This window comes from Corythoichthys intestinalis, chromosome 20, assembly GCF_030265065.1.
Source record: "Corythoichthys intestinalis isolate RoL2023-P3 chromosome 20, ASM3026506v1, whole genome shotgun sequence".
Taxonomy (NCBI): domain Eukaryota; kingdom Metazoa; phylum Chordata; class Actinopteri; order Syngnathiformes; family Syngnathidae; genus Corythoichthys; species Corythoichthys intestinalis.
The window spans coordinates 6978955-6999726 of record NC_080414.1 but is presented as its reverse complement, the minus strand read 5'-3'; the positions used below and the strand labels follow the sequence as shown (position 1 = coordinate 6999726).

The 20772-nt window shown below is 40.2% G+C and overlaps 1 protein-coding gene across 2 annotated transcripts in view; it reads left to right on the top strand.

Annotated features, from left to right (window-relative positions):
• The window catches only part of oplah (5-oxoprolinase, ATP-hydrolysing), an 84231-nt gene that overhangs the window by 20077 nt on the left and 43382 nt on the right, over window positions 1-20772 (top strand). For both annotated transcript variants that reach the window (XM_057824952.1, XM_057824953.1), the window contains 11 exons: window positions 1251-1363; window positions 1434-1604; window positions 1684-1821; window positions 1891-2029; window positions 3642-3754; window positions 3872-4023; window positions 4089-4249; window positions 5844-5945; window positions 6012-6186; window positions 6300-6484; window positions 6556-6702. In XM_057824952.1, coding sequence (XP_057680935.1) covers window positions 1251-1363; window positions 1434-1604; window positions 1684-1821; window positions 1891-2029; window positions 3642-3754; window positions 3872-4023; window positions 4089-4249; window positions 5844-5945; window positions 6012-6186; window positions 6300-6484; window positions 6556-6702 — 1596 coding nt within the window. The remainder of the gene's footprint in view (window positions 1-1250; window positions 1364-1433; window positions 1605-1683; window positions 1822-1890; window positions 2030-3641; window positions 3755-3871; window positions 4024-4088; window positions 4250-5843; window positions 5946-6011; window positions 6187-6299; window positions 6485-6555; window positions 6703-20772) is intronic.

Below are 20772 nucleotides of genomic sequence, written 5' to 3'. Positions count from 1 at the left end.
TTGATATATCTTCTCTGCGTTGGGAAATAACATAGGGTGTTAAGAAAAAGATTAATTACTACCTTTCTTCCCCACATTGCTTCCCACGATGTTTCTAATCGTAGGGAGAGGGATTGTAAGACTTTAGCCAATCAAAAATAGGCTCCAAAGGCTGCCAAAATTCACTCTACTAATTTTACACTGCCTTTTAGCTCTATATATAGGTAAAACATCGCCATTACAGATTGAACGCGACAATGCGTGAGTGGGCCGTGCAGCGCATGCATTAATTGCGTTAAATATTTTAACGTGATAAATTAAAAAAAAAAAAATTAATTACCGCCGTTAAAGGGATAAATTTGAAACTAAAGACTCTAGATGAGTGTAACATATTATGTCTGTAACGTTAAATACAATTAGAAAACGATTTTTTTTTTTTTTTAATGTATATATTAAAAAAAGGCATGTCCAATATTTTTTTGCCGATTCCGATACATTGAAAATCACGTGATCGGAACATCTCTAGTTATAATTCCACTAACTGTGTTTGGAGGAAGAAGAATGATGAGTACTATCTCAAGAACACCATCCCTACTGTGAAGCATGGGTGTGGTAGCATCATGCTTTGGGGGTGTTTTTCTGTGTATGTGACCGGATGAGTGCACTGTACTAAAGAGAGGATTACTGGGGCCCTGTATTTGTGAAATTTTGGGGAACAACCTCCTTCCCTCAGTCAGAGCATTGAAGATGGGTCATCGCTGGGTCTTCCAACATGAGCCAGGAAAACCAAGGAGAGGCGCCGTAAGAAGCATATCCAGGTTCTAGCATGGCCTAGCCAGCCTCCAGACCTAAACCCAATAGAAAGCCTTTGGAGTGAGCTCAAACTCTGTGCTTCTTAGCAACAGCCCTGAAACCTGACTGATCTAGAGAAGATCTGTGTGGAAGAGTGGGCCAAGATCCCTCCTACAGTGTGTGGAAACCTGGTGAAAACTACAGGATACGTTTGACCTCTGCAATTGACCTCCAAATATTAACATTTGTTTTCTCAGGTGCTGGAATACTTATTTGCCGCTGTATAACACAAATAAATAGTTTAAAAATCATACATTTGTGATTTATGAATTTTTCTTTTTAGATTATCTCTCTCTCAGTGGACATGCACTGACAATGAAAATTTCAGATTCCTCCATGATTTCTAAGTGGGAGAACTTGAAAATAGCAGGGTGTTCAAATACTTATCTTCTTCACTGTATATCATGTATGTGCTTTAGGCAAAGGGCCATGACACAACTCAGCACGTTTTGGCATGTTTCGGCGGTGCCGGTGGACAGCATGCATGTGCAATCGCCCGAGCCCTTGGGATGAAGACCGTCTATATACATAAGTAAAACTAATACCTTGAGTTCGATAGTTTCCAATATCATGCCTTACAGTACTTTTTGTCACTTCTTTAGGTACAGTGGTGTGCTGTCAGCCTATGGTCTAGCGCTTGCGGACGTTGTGGAGGAGGTTCAGGAGCCTTGCTCATTGCAATATGAACACAACTCTTTTGTTGAGCTTGACCGTAGAGTGGAAGTGCTCTCAAAACGCTGCCGCGACACACTGCGCGAACGCGGATTCAACAGGTTCTTTCTCACATTTTTGCCCTTGCGCCTACTTTTGCTTCTTGCTAGTTAGTCACAGTAATCCTTCTTATCCCTACAGCGGCCAAATAACCACTGAGGTTTTTCTCCACTTGCGCTATGAGGGCACAGACTGCGCTCTCATGGTGACTGCAACCGGTTACCCCCGAAATGAGCTGAGTTGTCAAGCCGGGGACTTCCGGACGGCCTTTACTCAAAGGTATGAGTGTAAGGAGTTCAACCATTTGTGTCTGTGTAACACGGAGCTGAGGTTTTTCTTCTTATCAAGGTATCTAAAGGAGTTTGGATTCACAATCCCAGAGAGGCCTATTATGGTAGATGACATCAGAGTGAGGGGCTGTGGCAAGTCGGGCATCAAACTGATGTGCAAACCAAAGAAGGGGCGCGGTCAGGCCAAACCTGTCACGGTATTTGGACTTTCTTTCAGAATTACCAAACACCTTGTTTCCTCATTGCTTATACAAACAAACAAACATAGACCCAGGGCCATCTTAACCTTTGTAGTCAGATATGCCCCATTTTGACATTTGACAGGAACTGGGTACACGAGGGGCTGCGAGTCATGTCATCATTCGAAATTAATATCTCAAGCCCCCCATTTACTGCAAAACTGACCCGAAGGGGTGCCATTTGTTTGTGCTACGTTTGTGCGAGTTGTTGGGACACCCCTCTGTTATTGAGGGAGTTAGTACGCTCCGTCAGCCGCGGGAGTTGGATACGGAAAAGCTGCGAGTGACGTCATCACTCGAAATGAATACAGTGATCCCTCGCTAATTCGCGCTTCAAACTCAACCTCAGTCCATCGCGGATTATTTTTCATTTAAAAAAAGAAAGAAAAATACAGATGAGCTGTCCCGAGCCGATCCCTTAGTCTCGATCTCGCGCCCTCCCTCCCTCCCTCTCTGCTCTTTGTTCCCCAGACGGACAGTGCACGTGCACTGAAGTTGCTTATTAAAGTTAACGATGTTGACAGATTGTTGTGTTTGATCTTGCTAGAGTCACAGGCTTCAAAAGCACCGCATGCATCAATCATTTTTAAATTGCAAACTGGTAAAACTAAGAGAGTAGCTGAGATCTGTCATGACAGAACATCGCTTCAATGATATCTGGTGTCATCTAGCGTTGTGAATGGGTATGATGCCTAGACTGCAAATATAAGACGACCCCCTCTTTTTCAGTCTTATTTCAATGCAAAAAACACCATCTTATATTCGGGCCAATACGGTATTATCGGTCCTTTTAATAATGTTACTGGATTTATGGATGACGTCATAATTCCTATTATCGGACCGATATTTATCGGACCAATAATTATCGTGCACCAGTAAGTATTATTGAACGACAGTCCAGCCAGACCCAATGCTGCCACCAGAGGGCAGTGTATCCTCCACCATTAAACAAAACAAAATACTTTTGGTCTTTTTGAATAGTTATTTTGAATTTTAAAGGGTTAATTCCAACTTATGTGGAAATTCGGGTTACGTCGCCAGCGTAGGAATGGAACTCGTTCGTAACCACCTGTATCTATAAAACGGTTGCAGCACAAACGAAATTTTGTACAGCACGAACATAGCATAAACGAATGGCACCAATTGAGGTCCATTTTGCAATAAATGAGGGGCTGTATGACGTCATCACTCGAAATGATCTCAATATCTCAGCACAATCTAGCACAAATGTAGCACAAACGATTCCGTCTGATGGGGGGCCAACTTCACGGTGGTTAGCCGATCGCAGTAATAATTAAACTATTTGCAAAAATATCCACCAGAATGCACAAAATGAAGCGCACAATAAGTCAGCATGTTTATCAGACACGATCCTGGTTATGTCTGATACATTTGCGTTTTGGCTCAATATTTGAGTGCAAACTTTCAGTGAATCAGACTCTTGAGTCCATTTAAAATTAAAAGTATGTAAAGGTTCAGTTCACTTATATTATTCAGCTTTACATCATTCAGTCAACAGTAGATTAGAAAACAAATGTGCTTAATTTGTCATCAATGCTCTTCTTGGTAGATGACCAAATGTTACTTTGAAGATGGCTACCATGACACTGCCGTGTATTTGTGGGAGGAACTTCATTGTGGTCATACCATCCATGGACCAGCCATCATCATTGACAAGAATAGGTACTGACATTCTTAAGTACTCTTACAACATAAACAATATGATGTTTAATCAAATATGAATATCTTTAAGGCAGTACCACTTTTATATGATTTTTTTTTTTGTACCTTTTTTCTCAGTACCATCCTGGTGGAGCCCAGCTGTGAGGCCTGTTTGACAGAAGGGGGTGACGTGCGTATGACAGTTGGTTCCGACCCTCACTGTGCAGTGGGCACAGAGCTCAATACGGTGCAGCTCTCCATCTTCTCCCATCGCTTCATGAGCATTGCAGGTTGGTTGACAAAAGCGCCTGTCACCGCTTGCAAAATCTGAATATTCTTTTTTATAACCCTTCAGAACAGATGGGCAGAGTTCTCCAACGAACTTCCATCTCCACCAATATTAAGGAGCGCCTTGACTTCTCCTGTGCTGTATTTGGACCGGACGGCGGTTTGGTGTCTAACGCGCCCCACATTCCTGTCCATCTCGGTGCCATGCAGGAGACTGTCCAGTATCAGGTGTGGAAACATTGCATGGCATGCTGAACATACAGTGGTATGAAAAAGTATCTGAAACTTTTGGAATTTCTCACATTTTTGCATAAAATCACCATGAAATGTGATTTGATCTTTATCAAAATCACACAGAAAAAAACACACTGTCTGCTTTAACTAAAACCACCCAAACATGTATAGGTTTACATATTTTAATGAGGATAGCATGCAAATAATGACAGAAGGAGGAAAATAAGTCAGTGAACCCTCTGCCTAAGGAGACTTAAAGAGGAATTGAAGCCAATTTTTACCAAACAATTTAAGTCAGGTGTGTGCCCAATCACTGATGAGGGGTTTAAAGCTGCCCTGCCCACTATAAAACACACACCTGGTAAAAAGTGTCTTGATGAGAAGCATTGTCTGATATGCATCATGGCTCGGTCAAAATAGATGTCTGAAGACCTGCAATCAATGATTGTTGATTTGTATAAAGCTGCGAAAGGATACAAAACCATCTCTAAAAGTCTGGATGTTCATTGGATGGAGAATTTGGCACTCTTGCTTCTCTCCCAAGCAGTGGCCGTCCACCAAAGATGACACCAAGAGTTCAGTGCAGAATACTCAGAGAGGTAAAAAAGAACCCTAGAGTGTCTGCTTAAGACTTACAGAAATATCTGGCACAGTCTAATATCTGTGCACACATCAACTATGGCCAAGAATGGTGTTCATGGGAGGACTCCACGGAAGAAGATACTGCTGTCTAAAAAAACACTGTTGCTTGTTTAATATTCACAAAAAGGCACTTGGACACTCCACGGATGTTTTGGCAAAATGTTTTGTGGACTGATGAAACCAAAGTTTAAATGTTTGGGAGTAACACACAACGTCATGTGTCGAGGAAAAATGGAACAGCTCACCAACATCAACACCTCATCCTCACCGTGAAGCATGGTGGAGGGAGCATCATGATTTGGGGCTGTTTCGCAACCTCAGGGCCTGGACAACTTGCAATCATTAATAGAAGAAAGAATTTAAAGGTTTATCAGGAAGTTTTGCGGGAAAACCTGAAGCCATCTGTCAAACAGTTGAAGCTAAAAAGAGGATGGATGCTGCAACAAGATAATGATTCAACACACAGAAGTAAATCAACTTCAGAATGGTTTCAGAAGTGCAAGAAGCATGACCTAAAGACAGCGATTCATGCCAGACATCCCAGAAATCTGACTGAAATACAGCAGTTTATAGAGAAGACTGGACTAAGATTAGTCTTGATTGATATGCCAGACTGATCTGCAGCTACAGGAAGCGTCTGGTTGAAGTTACTGCTGCCAAAGTGGTGGCTACAAAATATTAAATGTGATTGTTCACTTACTTATTTTACCACCTTCAGTCATTGTTTGCATACTATACTCATTAAAATATGAACACCTATAAATGTATGGGCGGTTGTAGTTAAAGCCGAAACTGTTTTTTCATCTGTGTGATTTTGACAAAGATCGGATCACATTTGATGGTGATTTTGCAGAAATGTGAGAAATTCGAAAACATTCATATACTTTTTCATATCACTGTATTAGCTGTTGAGAACCAAAATACAATTTTTTTCTTTTCTGTTTAGATCGCAGCTCTGCGGGGGAAATTAAAAGATGGAGATGTGATTTTGAGTAACCACCCATGTGCTGGCGGCAGTCACCTCCCTGACCTCACAGTCATCACGCCAGTAAGGAATCTATCACTCTTCATTGTCGCTTATAGCCAATTGCAAAACTTGCTTCTTCAATTCCAGGTGTTTAGGAAAGGTGTTAGTGGGCCAGTGTTCTTTGTAGCCAGCAGGGGGCATCATGCAGACATTGGTGGCATCACTCCAGGCTCCATGCCCCCACATTCCACTTCTTTGCAACAAGAGGGCGCTGTGTTCATTTCCTTCAAATTGGTCACAGGTGGAGTCTTCCAGGAAGAAGGTAGGACAAGAGCAATTTTTGTGTATTTTGAAAATATTAGTTGCTATGAATAGGATAGCATCGAATTGTAAGGTTAAAATGATTTGTAAAATAATACAAATCTTTCCCTGCAGCTGTGACCGAGGCCCTGATGGCCCCTGCTAAATACCCGGAGTCCTCAGGAACTCGGAATCTCCACGATAACCTGTCAGACTTGCGCGCTCAGGTCGCAGCCAACCGGCGAGGCAGTCAACTGGTGGGAGAGTTGATTGACAGCTATGGGCTCGCTGTTGTTCAGGCCTATATGAACTATATTCAGGTAATGATAGGCGCAAGAGCAAACAGCAGAGCGTTGATCTCCACTGATGTTGTTGCATGTCAATATTGCAGAGTAACGCAGAGCTGGCAGTGAAGGACATGCTGAGAAACTTTGCCAGTCGTCGACGGCAACAGACGGGCTCTTTAGAGGTGCAGGCGGAGGATTTCATGGATGATGGCACTCCAATCAGACTGCGGGTCCAGATTAATGAAGAAGAGGTAATGATGTAGTCAGTGGCGGACTTGGCAATTTTGGGGCCTAAGGCGAACATATCATGGGTCAGGGGTTAAAAAGGTGAGAAGGGTGTGGAGGAAATATGTTCCGGTACACTAGGGCTGTCCTAAACGACAAATTTTCTCTTGATTAGTCAGCCGACTAGTTTTACGATTAGTCGACTAATCTAATAATTTTCTTTACAAATAATCATGTAAATAACAATAATTAATCACAAATAAACAATGAGGTTGAATGCTGATAGCATTTACTAGTGTAAAAGAATGGAAAGTAAACAGATTCAGAACACTGACTTTGCCTTTCCAACATTATTCAAAACAATTCTTAAAAAAAAAAAAATCTGAAATATAATAGTAGTATAATAGTTATAATAATTATTCATTGCCAGTCATATTTGTCATAGAGTGTCATTTGAAAGCTATTCTTAGTGCAAAATCTGTATTCTGTAGTATTTACTCTACATATTATAATATTAATTCTGAGGTATGTGGGATTAACTCCAGAAATCGTTATTTATATGACGAACATGACATGCTTTTATTTTGAAATGTTCACCGGATGTACGTTCGCTGAACCGCTAACCAAAAGCTTTACACTCCGTAAAAAAAAAAACATTCTTCGTCATTGCTTGTGGTGTCACTAATAGATTTTAAAAAAAAATTCGTTAGCAAATGCTGTTAACCAGCTGTTGAGTGTTATTGCATGACTGATTGGAACTGTACTGCATTGTTTCGCCACAGGGTGTGCTGTCGTGTATTTTATTTTCGGTGTGAAGAAGGTTAAAAGAGGCATTAGCGACCTGTTCTCAACTTCTCCCTCGCTCACTGCACTTTGGCTCTCATGGAGAGCACGTTCGCTCATGTGTTCGAAATAAACGATAGCCGACGTGCATAGTTGCAAGTATGCTGTAAAAATAGCGAGCTTAGTGGCGTGAAAACGCGGGAGACCTAAGTGAGGCTAACAAACAGCTAAGCGATGCTAAACGGAGCTGAGCGAAGATAAACGGCGCTAAATGAAGCTAAGCGACTGATTCTCAGTCCGTCGTCGTCGAACAGTCCATTGTAGTGCGTGTGTGTGTGTGTGTGGGGGGGGTAATATAAATGCAGCATTCAAATAGATTTCTTTTTTGTTTTTTTATTTGTTTGTTTGGTATGCTGACATAATTATACATGACGAATAGTTGGTGGTGCTGCTGGCTCCGGTGGCCCAAGCCCTTGCTCTTTGGGGCAAGGGCAGCTGGTTGGGGGCCTAAGGCAATTGGCTACTTTGCCTGAATAGTAGATCCGCCTATGGATGTAGTGTTTGTCAGGTATTGTTTGTTTTGCTTTGGCATAACGCTCATTTTTTATCCTCAAGAAATATCTTAATTAGGCTTCGTATTTCATCACCACTAGATTTAATTTCTTACTGGCTGCTTTCCAAATCGTGCAAAAGTACCCACTAACTTTATTTTTCCTAATGATCCTTTTTTACAGCATCCTAACAACTTAAATAACATTAGCTAAAATAGCAAGGCAGTTTTACATTAAATACTTGTGTTGTTTTTGAGGAAAGTGGGGTGGGACACAATTTTACGATTAGTGTCTTTTTCTATTTTGTGAGCCAAAATGGCGTCAATGATTAGTTGTCCGATAATGACTTTGTAACCGATTAACGATATCCCGATATTGGCCAACTCCAAAAATCCGATACCAAACCGGTACCAATATATACACTTAACGTTTTATTGCTAGTTGTATTGTGATGCCACATTGGATACTTTAATAATGATGCTGCTCACATAACAAATCCCAAACATCTTATTTTGGAGACATCTAATAGTCAATAGGCATAATTGCTGTGCTTAACTTTATTAATGATAAATGTAACAAGTTTAAGGGTTTGCAAATAAATATTCTGTGAAAAATTACAGAACTTCAACTGTAGTTATCGGAAATAAATGTCCTATGTAAATAATGCAAATTGAAATGAGCCAAAATGTCCATGATTAAATAAAAAGAATCATTCACAATTAAATTGTGTGTAGTGTAGTTACCCCATAGAGCCACTAGGGATCGACTTACCCATTACAAATACACTCAGGCAATCATAGGACATGCAGATGCAACGACGATTCCCAAGATGCATTTTGCTCAGGTTTTACTCAATTTTTTTGTATTTCATTACTTTTCTTAGGGACTATTTTTTCTGGTAACGTAGTAGTTATACAGTATGTTTTGAGTTGATGATTCATTATTTTCCAATCATTTAATGTTCAATACATTTTTGCATCCTGAATGCAAATGCTCTGCGCACATAACGAATCCCAAGCATCATTACCTTGGTCTTTCCTATGGAAAGAACAAGGTATTGTTATTCTGCAACTTTATTCGCCTTATTATTACCTTGGTCTTTCTGAAAGAAAGAACAAGGTATTGTTATTGTGCAACTTTATTGTTCTTATTATTACCTTGGTCTTTCTGAAAGAAAGAACAAGGTATTGTTATTGTGCAACTTTATTGTACTTATTACCTTGGTCTTTCTGAAAGAAAGAACAAGGTATTGTTATTGTGCAACTTTATTGTACTTATTATTTATTCATCTTATTCTCCGCGTTTTTTTGAGCCAACGCACAGCCCAAACCGTAGCACCGATCGGCACAGTTCAAGTATCGGCACGACCGGAATTTTCGCGTGACGATGGGAATTTTTCAAACCGCCACGAAAAATTTTCCGTTCGCCCGTAAACGGCAATTTTCCGAAAAATAAAAAAAGTTTCAAAATGTATCTAGTCCTACAATTTTTGACCAAATCACATAATTTGGGCATCAAAAATTCCGGGACGGTGAGGGGCATAAAAGTTGTATACAGAATTTGGCAAAAATTTACGGTTCCCCGGAAATTTGCCAAAAACTTTCCTATTCATTTTGAATGGAAAAAAACCGCGCGCTTCACAGCCCGAACCGTTAGACCGATCGGCACCGTTCAAGTATCGGCACGACCGGAATTTTCGCGTGACACAGGAAACTTTACAAATGGCCCCGAAAATTTTTCCGTTCGTCCGTAAACGGCAATTTTCCGTGAAAAAAAAAAAAGTTTCAAAATGTATCTAGTCCTACAATTTTTGACCAAATCACATAATTTGGGCATCAAAAATTCCGGGACGGTGAGGGGCATAAAAGTTGTATACAGAATTTGGAAAAAAATTACGCTTCCTCGGAAATTTGCCAAAAACTATCCCATTCATTTCGAATGGGAAAAGTCCCATTCACTTCCAGTGGGATTTCCAATGGAATTTACATTGCATTGATGCCATTGACGGCCATGCATGTCGAATCTACTGATGCCAATGTACTTGGATTCAATTGATTATATGGATGTCGATGCCATTGACTGCCATGGACGTCCAAAATTTTTCCCATTCATTTTCAATGGGGAAAAAACAAAATTACCCCAAATCAACAGAAAATGACCAGATATCAATAGGACGTGTCCCCCAAACTTCCCCAATTCCATTGACGCTTATGAAGGGTGCCGCCATTGACTTACATGGACGTCCAAAATTTTTCCCATTCATTTTCAATGGGGAAAAAACTAAATTTCTCCAAATCAACAGAAAATGACCAGATATCAATAGGACGTATATCCCAAACATCCCCAATTCCATTGACGCTTATGGGGGGTGCTGCCATTGACGTCCATGGACGTCCAAAATTTTACCCATTCATTTTCAATGGGAATTTTTTTTTTTCCCCAAATCAACAGAAAATGACTACATATCAATAGGACCTGTCCCCCAAATGTCCCCGATTGCATTGCTGCTTTTGGAGGGTGATGCCATTGACGTCCAGGGACGTCCAAACTTCCCATTCATTTCCAATGGCATTTCTTCATGTTTGTTCATTCTTTTGATGCCAATGTACTTGGATTCCATTGACGCTTATGTAAGTTGATACCATTGACGTCCATGGACGTCCAAAATTTTTCCCATTCATTTTCAATGGGAAATTTTTTTTTTTCCCCAAATCAACAGAAAATGACTAGATATCATTAGGACGTGTCCCCCAAATGTCCCCGATTGCATTGCCGCTTATGGGGGGTGATGCCATTGACGTCCATGGACGTCCAAACTTCCCATTCATTTCCAATGCCATTTCTTCATGTTTGTTCATTCTATTGATGCCAATGTACTTGGATTCCATTGACGCTTATGTAAGTTGATACCATTGACGTCCATGGACGTCCAAAAATTTTCCCATTCATTTTCAATGGGATTTTTTTTTTTTTCCCAAAATCAACAGAAAATGACTAGATATCATTAGGACGTGTCCCCCAAACTTCCCCGATTCCATTAACAATTATGAAAGGTGCCGCCATTGACGTCCATGGACGTCCAATTCTCCCATTCATTTCTAACGGCTTTTACTTTGTTTTTTGCCAATGACTGGCATTATGATCCATTCTATTGATAGACCTGAGTGGGGCTAAGATCTGTATCTCCACAGAGGAAAGACCAAGGTGTGTAATTTCTCCCGAAATTGCAGTTTCTAGTTATTTATTCATCTTATTCTCCGCGTTTTTTTGAGCCAACGCACAGCCCAAACCGTAGCACCGATCGGCACAGTTCAAGTATCGGCACGACCGGAATTTTCGCGTGACGATGGGAATTTTTCAAACCGCCACGAAAAATTTTCCGTTCGCCCGTAAACGGCAATTTTCCGAAAAATAAAAAAAGTTTCAAAATGTATCTAGTCCTACAATTTTTGACCAAATCACATAATTTGGGCATCAAAAATTCCGGGACGGTGAGGGGCATAAAAGTTGTATACAGAATTTGGCAAAAATTTACGGTTCCCCGGAAATTTGCCAAAAACTTTCCTATTCATTTTGAATGGAAAAAAAACGCGCGCTTCACAGCCCGAACCGTTAGACCGATCGGCACCGTTCAAGTATCGGCACGACCGGAATTTTCGCGTGACACAGGAAACTTTACAAATGGCCCCGAAAAATTTTCCGTTCGTCCGTAAACGGCAATTTTCCGTGAAAAAAAAAAAAGTTTCAAAATGTATCTAGTCCTACAATTTTTGACCAAATCACATAATTTGGGCATCAAAAATTCCGGGACGGTGAGGGGCATAAAAGTTGTATACAGAATTTGGAAAAAAATTACGCTTCCTCGGAAATTTGCCAAAAACTATCCCATTCATTTCGAATGGGAAAAGTTCCCATTCACTTAATGGGAAAAGTCCCATTCACTTCCAATGGGATTTCCCATGGAATTTACATTGCATTGATGCCATTGACGGACATGCATGTCGAATCTACTGATGCCAATGTACTTGGATTCAATTGACTATATTGATGTCAATGCCATTGACTGCCATGGACGTCCAAAATTTTTCCCATTCATTTTCAATGGGGAAAAAACAAAATTACCCCAAATCAACAGAAAATGACCAGATATCAATAGGACGTGTACCCCAAATGTCCCCGATTGTATTGCTGCTTATGGAGGGTGATGCCATTGACGTCCACGGACATCCAAACTTCCCATTCATTTCCAATGGCATTTCTTCATGTTTGTTCATTCTATTGATGCCAATGTACTTGGATTCCATTGACGCTTATGTAAGTTGATACCATTGACGTCCCTGGACGTCCAAAATTTTTCCCATTCATATTCAATGGGAAAATTTTTTTTTTCCCCAAATCAACAGAAAATGACTAGATATCATTAGGACGTGTCCCCCAAATGTCCCCAATTGCATTGCCGCTTATGGAGGGTGATGCCATTGACGTTCATGGACGTCCAAACTTCCCATTCATTTCCAATGGCATTTCTTCATGTTTGTTCATTTTATTGATGCCAATGTACTTGGATTCCATTGACGCTTATGTAAGGTGATACCATTGACGTCCATGGACGTCCAAAATTTTTCCCATTCATTTTCAATGGGAAATTTTTTTTTTCTCCCAAATCAACAGAAAATGACTAGATATCAATAGGACGTGTCCCCCAAACTTCCCCGATTCCATTAACAATTATGGAGGGTGCTGCCATTGACGGACATGGACGTCCAATTCTCTCAATCTTTTCTAATGGCTTTAACTTTGTTTAGTGCCAATGACTGGCATTATGGTCCATTCAATTGATAGACCTGAGTGAGGCTAAGATTTGTATCTCCACAGAGGAAAGACCAAGGTGTGTAATTTCTCCCGAAATTGCAGTTTCTAGTTACCTTGGTCTTTCTGAAAGAAAGAACAAGGTATTGTTATTGTGCAACTTTATTACCTTGGTCTTTCCAAAGGAAAGAACAAGGTAATGATATTCTACAACTTTATTGTACTTATTATTATTACCTTGGTCTTTCTGAAAGAAAGAACAAGGTATTGTTATTGTGCAACTTTATTATTATTATTATTATTATTCAATAATTCTCCGCGTTTTTTTGAGCCAACGCACAGCCCAAACCGTAGCACCGATCGGCACCGTTGAAGTATCGGCACGACCGGATTTTTCGCGTGACGATGGGAATTTTTCAAACCGCCACGAAAAATTTTCCGTTCGCCCGTAAACGGCAATTTTCCGAAAAATAAAAAAAGTTTCAAAATGTATCTAGTCCTACAATTTTTGACCAAATCACATAATTTGGGCATCAAAAATTCCGGGACGGTGAGGGGCATAAAAGTTGTATACAGAATTTGGCAAAAATTTACGGTTCCCCGGAAATTTGCCAAAAACTTTCCTATTCATTTTGAATGGAAAAAAAACGCGCGCTTCACAGCCCGAACCGTTAGACCGATCGGCACCGTTCAAGTATCGGCACGACCGGAATTTTTGCGTGACACAGGAAACTTTACAAATGGCCCCGAAAATTTTTCAATTCGTCCGTAAACGGCAATTTTCCGTGAAAAAAAAAAAAGTTTCAAAATGTATCTAGTCCTACAATTTTTGACCAAATCACATAATTTGGGCATCAAAAATTCCGGGACGGTGAGGGGCATAAAAGTTGTATACAGAATTTGGAAAATAATTACGCTTCCTCGGAAATTTGCCAAAAACTATCCCATTCATTTCGAATGGGAAAAGTCCCATTCACTTCCAATGGGATTTCCAATGGAATTTACATTGCATTGATGCCATTGACGGCCATGCATGTCAAATCTACTGATGCCAATGTACTTGGATTCAATTGATTATATGGATGTCGATGCCATTGACTGCCATGGACGTCCAAAATTTTTCCCATTCATTTTCAATGGGGAAAAAACAAAATTACCCCAAATCAACAGAAAATGACCAGATATCAATAGGACGTGTCCCCCAAACTTCCCCAATTCCATTGACGCTTATGAACAGTGCCGCCATTGACTTACATGGACGTCCAAAATTTTTCCCATTCATTTTCAATGGGGAAAAAACTACATTTCTCCAAATCAACAGAAAATGACCAGATATCAATAGGACGTATACCCCAAACGTCCCCAACTCCATTGACGCTTATGGGGGGTGCTGCCATTGACGTCCATGGACGTCCAAAATTTTACCCATTCATTTTCAATGGGAAATTTTTTTTTTTCCCCAAATCAACAGAAAATGACTAGATATCAATAGGACGTGTCCCCCAAATGTCCCCAATTGCATTGCTGCTTATGGAGGGTGATGCCATTGACATCCAGGGACGTCCAAACTTCCCATTAAATCCCAATGCCATTTCTTCATGTTTGTTCATTCTATTGATGCCAATGTACTTGGATTCCATTGACGCTTATGTAAATTGATACCATTGACGTCCATGGACGTCCAAAATTTTTCCCATTCATTTTCAATGGGAATTTTTTTTTTTTCCCCAAATCAACAGAAAATGACTAGATATCATTAGGACGTGTCCCCCAAATGTCCCCGATTGCATTGCCGCTTATGGAGGGTGATGCCATTGACGTCCATGGACGTCCAAAATTTTACCCATTCATTTTCAATGGGAAATTTTTTTTTTTCCCCAAATCAACAGAAAATGACTAGATATCAATAGGACGTGTCCCCCAAATGTCCCCAATTGCATTGCTGCTTATGGAGGGTGATGCCATTGACATCCAGGGACGTCCAAACTTCCCATTAAATCCCAATGCCATTTCTTCATGTTTGTTCATTCTATTGATGCCAATGTACTTGGATTCCATTGACGCTTATGTAAATTGATACCATTGACGTCCATGGACGTCCAAAATTTTTCCCATTCATTTTCAATGGGAATTTTTTTTTTTTCCCCAAATCAACAGAAAATGACTAGATATCATTAGGACGTGTCCCCCAAATGTCCCCGATTGCATTGCCGCTTATGGAGGGTGATGCCATTGACGTTCATGGACGTCCAAACTTCCCATTAAATTCCAATGGCATTTCTTCATGTTTGTTCATTCTATTGATGCCAATGTACTTGGATTCCATTGACGCTTATGTAAGTTGATACCATTGACGTCCATGGACGTCCAAAATTTTACCCATTCATTTTCAATGGGAATTTTTTTTTTTTTCCCCAAATCAACAGAAAATGACTAGATATCAATAGGACCTGTCCCCCAAATGTCCCCGATTGCATTGCTGCTTATGGAGGGTGATGCCATTGACGTCCACGGACGTCCAAACTTCCCATTAATTTCCAATGGCATTTCTTCATGTTTGTTCATTCTTTTGATGCCAATGTACTTGGATTCCATTGACGCTTATGTAAGTTGATACCATTGACGTCCATGGACGTCCAAAATTTTTCCCATTCATTTTCAATGGGAATTTTTTTTTTTCCCCCAAATCAACAGAAAATGACTAGATATCAATAGGACGTTTCCCCCAAATGTGCCCGATTGCATTGCTGCTTATGGAGGGTGATGCCATTGACGTCCACGGACGTCCAAACTTCCCATTAATTCCAATGGCATTTCTTCATGTTTGTTCATTTTATTGATGCCAATGTACTTGGATTCCATTGACGCTTATGTAAGTTGATACCATTGACGTCCATGGACGTCCAAAAATTTTCCCATTCATTTTCAATGGGAATTTTTTTTTTTTTTCCCACATCAACAGAAAATGACTAGATATCATTAGGACGTGTCCCCCAAACTTCCCCGATTCCATTAACAATTATGAAAGGTGCCGCCATTGACGTCCATGGACGTCCAATTCTCCCATTCATTTCTAATGGCTTTTACTTTGTTTTGTGCCAATGACTGGCATTATGATCCATTCTATTGATAGACCTGAGTGGGGCTAAGATCTGTACCTCCACAGAGGAAAGACCAAGGTGTGTAATTTCTCCCGAAATTGCAGTTTCTAGTTATTATTATTATTTATTCATCTTATTCTCCGCGTTTTTTTGAGCCAACGCACAGCCTAAACCGTAGCCCCGATCGGGACCGTTCAAGTATCGGCATGACCGGAATTTTCGCGTGACGATGGGAATTTTTCAAAACGCCACGAAAAATTTTCCGTTCGCCCGTAAACGGCAATTTTCCGAAAAAAAAAAAAAGTTTAAAAATGTATCTAGTCCTACAATTTTTGACCAAATCACATAATTTGGGTATCAAAAATTCCGGGACGGTGAGGGGCATAAAAGTTGTATACAGAATTTGGAAAAAACTTACGGTTCCCCAGAAATTTGCCAAAAACTCTCCCATTCATTTCTAATGGGAAAAGTTCCCATTCACTTTCAATGGAATTTACATTGCATTGATGCCATTGACGGCCATGCATGTCGAATCTACTGATGCCAATGTACTTGGATCCTATTGACTATATGGATGTCGATGCCATTGACGGCCATGGACGTCCAAAAATTTTCCCATTCATTTTCAATGGGGAAAAAACAAAATTTCACCAAATCAACAGAAAATGACCAGATATCAATAGGACATGTCCCCCAAACTTCCCTGCTTCCATTGACGCTTATGGGGGGTGCTGCCATTGACGTCTATGGACGTCCAAATTTTTTCCCATTCATTTTCAATGGGATTTTTTTTTTTTTCCCAAAATCAAAAGAAAATGACTACATATCAATAGGACGTGTCCCCCAAACTTCCCCAATTACATTGACGCTTATGGAGGGTGCTGCCATTAACGGACATGGACGTCCAATTCTCCCAATCTTTTCTAATGGCTTTTACTTTGTTTAGTGCCATTGACTGGCATTATGGTCCATTCTATTGATAGACCTGAGTGGGGCTAAGATTTGTATCTCCACAGAGGAAAGACCAAGGTGTAATTTCTCCCGAAATTGCAGTTTCTAGTTGTACTTATTATTTATTCATCTTATTCTCCGCGTTTTTTTGAGCCAACGCACAGCCCAAACCGTAGCACCGATCGGCACAGTTCAAGTATCGGCACGACCGGAATTTTCGCGTGACGATGGGAATTTTTCAAACCGCCACGAAAAATTTTCCGTTCGCCCGTAAACGGCAATTTTCCGAAAAATAAAAAAAGTTTCAAAATGTATCTAGTCCTACAATTTTTGACCAAATCACATAATTTGGGCATCAAAAATTCCGGGACGGTGAGGGGCATAAAAGTTGTATACAGAATTTGGCAAAAATTTACGGTTCCCCGGAAATTTGCCAAAAACTTTCCTATTCATTTTGAATGGAAAAAAAACGCGCGCTTCACAGCCCGAACCGTTAGACCGATCGGCACCGTTCAAGTATCGGCACGACCGGAATTTTCGCGTGACACAGGAAACTTTACAAATGGCCCCGAAAATTTTTCCGTTCGTCCGTAAACGGCAATTTTCCGTGAAAAAAAAAAAAGTTTCAAAATGTATCTAGTCCTACAATTTTTGACCAAATCACATAATTTGGGCATCAAAAATTCCGGGACGGTGAGGGGCATAAAAGTTGTATACAGAATTTGGAAAAAAATTACGCTTCCTCGGAAATTTGCCAAAAACTATCCCATTCATTTCGAATGGGAAAAGTTCCCATTCACTTCCAATGGGATTTCCAATGGAATTTACATTGCATTGATGCCATTGACGGCCATGCATGTCGAATCTACTGATGCCAATGTACTTGGATTCAACTGACTATATAGATGTCGATGCCATTGACTGCCATGGACGTCCAAAATTTTTCCCATTCATTTTCAATGGGGAAAAAACAAAATTACCCCAAATCAACAGAAAATGACCAGATATCAATAGGACGTGTCCCCCAAACTTCCCCAATTCCATTGACGCTTATGAAGGGTGCCGCCATTGACTTACATGGACGTCCAAAATTTTTCCCATTCATTTTCAATGGGGAAAAAACTAAATTTCTCCAAATCAACAGAAAATGACCAGATATCAATAGGACGTATATCCCAAACGTCCCCAATTCCATTGACGCTTATGGGGGGTGCTGCCATTGACGTCCATGGACGTCCAAAATTTTACCCATTCATTTTCAATGGGAAATTTTTTTTTTTCCCCAAATCAACAGAAAATGACTAGATATCAATAGGACCTGTCCCCCAAATGTCCCCGATTGCATTGCAGCTTATGGAGGGTGATGCCATTGACGTCCAGGGACGTCCAAACTTCCCATTCATTTCCAATGGCATTTCTTCATGTTTGTTCATTCTTTTGATGCCAATGTACTTGGATTCCATTGACGGTTATGTAAGTTGATACCATTGACGTCCATGGACGTCCAAAATTTTTCCCATTCATTTTCAATGGGAATTTTTTTTTTTTCCCCAAATCAACAGAAAATGACTAGATATCATTAGGACGTGTCCCCCAAATGTCCCCGATTGCATTACCGCTTATGGGGGGTGATGCCATTGACGTCCATGGACGTCCAAACTTCCCAATCATTTCCAAAGCCATTTCTTCATGTTTGTTCATTTTATTGATGCCAATGTACTTGGATTCCATTGACGCTTATGTAAGTTGATACCATTGACGTCCATGGACGTCCAAAATTTTTCCCATTCATTTTCAATGGGATTTTTTTTTTTTTTTCCCAAATCAACAGAAAATGACTAGATATCATTAGGACGTTTCCCCCAAATGTCCCCGATTGCATTGCCGCTTATGGAGGGTGATGCCATTGACGTTCATGGACGTCTAAACTTCCCATTCATTTCCAATGGCATTTCTTCATGTTTGTTCATTTTATTGATGCCAATGTACTTGGATTCCATTGACGCTTATGTAAGTTGATACCATTGACGTCCATGGACGTCCAAAATTTTTCCCATTCATTTTCAATGGGAAATTTTTTTTTTTCCCCAAATCAACAGAAAATGACTAGATATCAATAGGACCTGTCCCCCAAATGTCCCCGATTGCATTGCTACTTATGGAGGGTGATGCCATTGACGTCCAGGGACGTCCAAACTTCCCATTCATTTCCAATGGCATTTCTTCATGTTTGTTCATTCTTTTGATGCCAATGTACTTGGATTCCATTGACGGTTATGTAAGTTGATACCATTGACGTCCATGGACGTCCAAAATTTTTCCCATTCATTTTCAATGGGAATTTTTTTTTTTTCCCCAAATCAACAGAAAATGACTAGATATCATTAGGACGTGTCCCCCAAATGTCCCCGATTGCATTACCGCTTATGGGGGGTGATGCCATTGACGTCCATGGACGTCCAAACTTCCCAATCATTTCCAAAGCCATTTCTTCATGTTTGTTCATTTTATTGATGCCAATGTACTTGGATTCCATTGACGCTTATGTAAGTTGATACCATTGACGTCCATGGACGTCCAAAATTTTTCCCATTCATTTTCAATGGGATTTTTTTTTTTTTTTTTCCCAAATCAACAGAAAATGACTAGATATCATTAGGACGTTTCCCCCAAATGTCCCCGATTGCATTGCCGCTTATGGAGGGTGATGCCATTGACGTTCATGGACGTCTAAACTTCCCATTCATTTCCAATGGCATTTCTTCATGTTTGTTCATTTTATTGATGCCAATGTACTTGGATTCCATTGACGCTTATGTAAGTTGATACCATTGACGTCCATGGACGTCCAAAATTTTTCCCATTCATTTTCAATGGGAAATTTTTTTTTCTTCCCCAAATCAACAGAAAATGACTAGATATCAATAGGACCTGTCCCCCAAATGTCCCCGATTGCATTGCTACTTATGGAGGGTGATGCCATTGACGTCCAGGGACGTCCAAACTTCCCATTCATTTCCAATGGCATTTCTTCATGTTTGTTCATTCTTTTGATGCCAATGTACTTGGATTCCATTGACGGTTATGTAAGTTGATACCATTGACGTCCATGGACGTCCAAAATTTTTCCCATTCATTTTCAATGGGAATTTTTTTTTTTTCCCCAAATCAACAGAAAATGACTAGATATCATTAGGACGTGTCCCCCAAATGTCCCCGATTGCATTACCGCTTATGGGGGGTGATGCCATTGACGTCCATGGACGTCCAAACTTCCCAATCATTTCCAAAGCCATTTCTTCATGTTTGTTCATTTTATTGATGCCAATGTACTTGGATTCCATTGACGCTTATGTAAGTTGATACCATTGACGTCCATGGACGTCCAAAATTTTTCCCATTCATTTTCAATGGGATTTTTTTTTTTTTTTCCCAAATCAACAGAAAATGACTAGATATCATTAGGACGTTTCCCCCAAATGTCCCCGATTGCATTGCCGCTTATGGAGGGTGATGCCATTGACGTTCATGGACGTCTAAACTTCCCATTCATTTCCAATGGCATTTCTTCATGTTTGTTCATTTTATTGATGCCAATGTACTTGGATTCCATTGACGCTTATGTAAGTTGATACCATTGACGTCCATGGACGTCCAAAATTTTTCCCATTCATTTTCAATGGGAATTTTTTTTTTTTCCCCAAATCAACAGAAAATGACTAGATATCATTAGGACGTGTCCCCCAAACTTCCCCGATTCCATTAACAATTATGAAAGGTGCCGCCATTGACGTCCATGGACGTCCAATTCTCCCATTCATTTCTAACGGCTTTTACTTTGTTTTTTGCCAATGACTGGCATTATGATCCATTCTATTGATAGACCTGAGTGGGGCTAAGA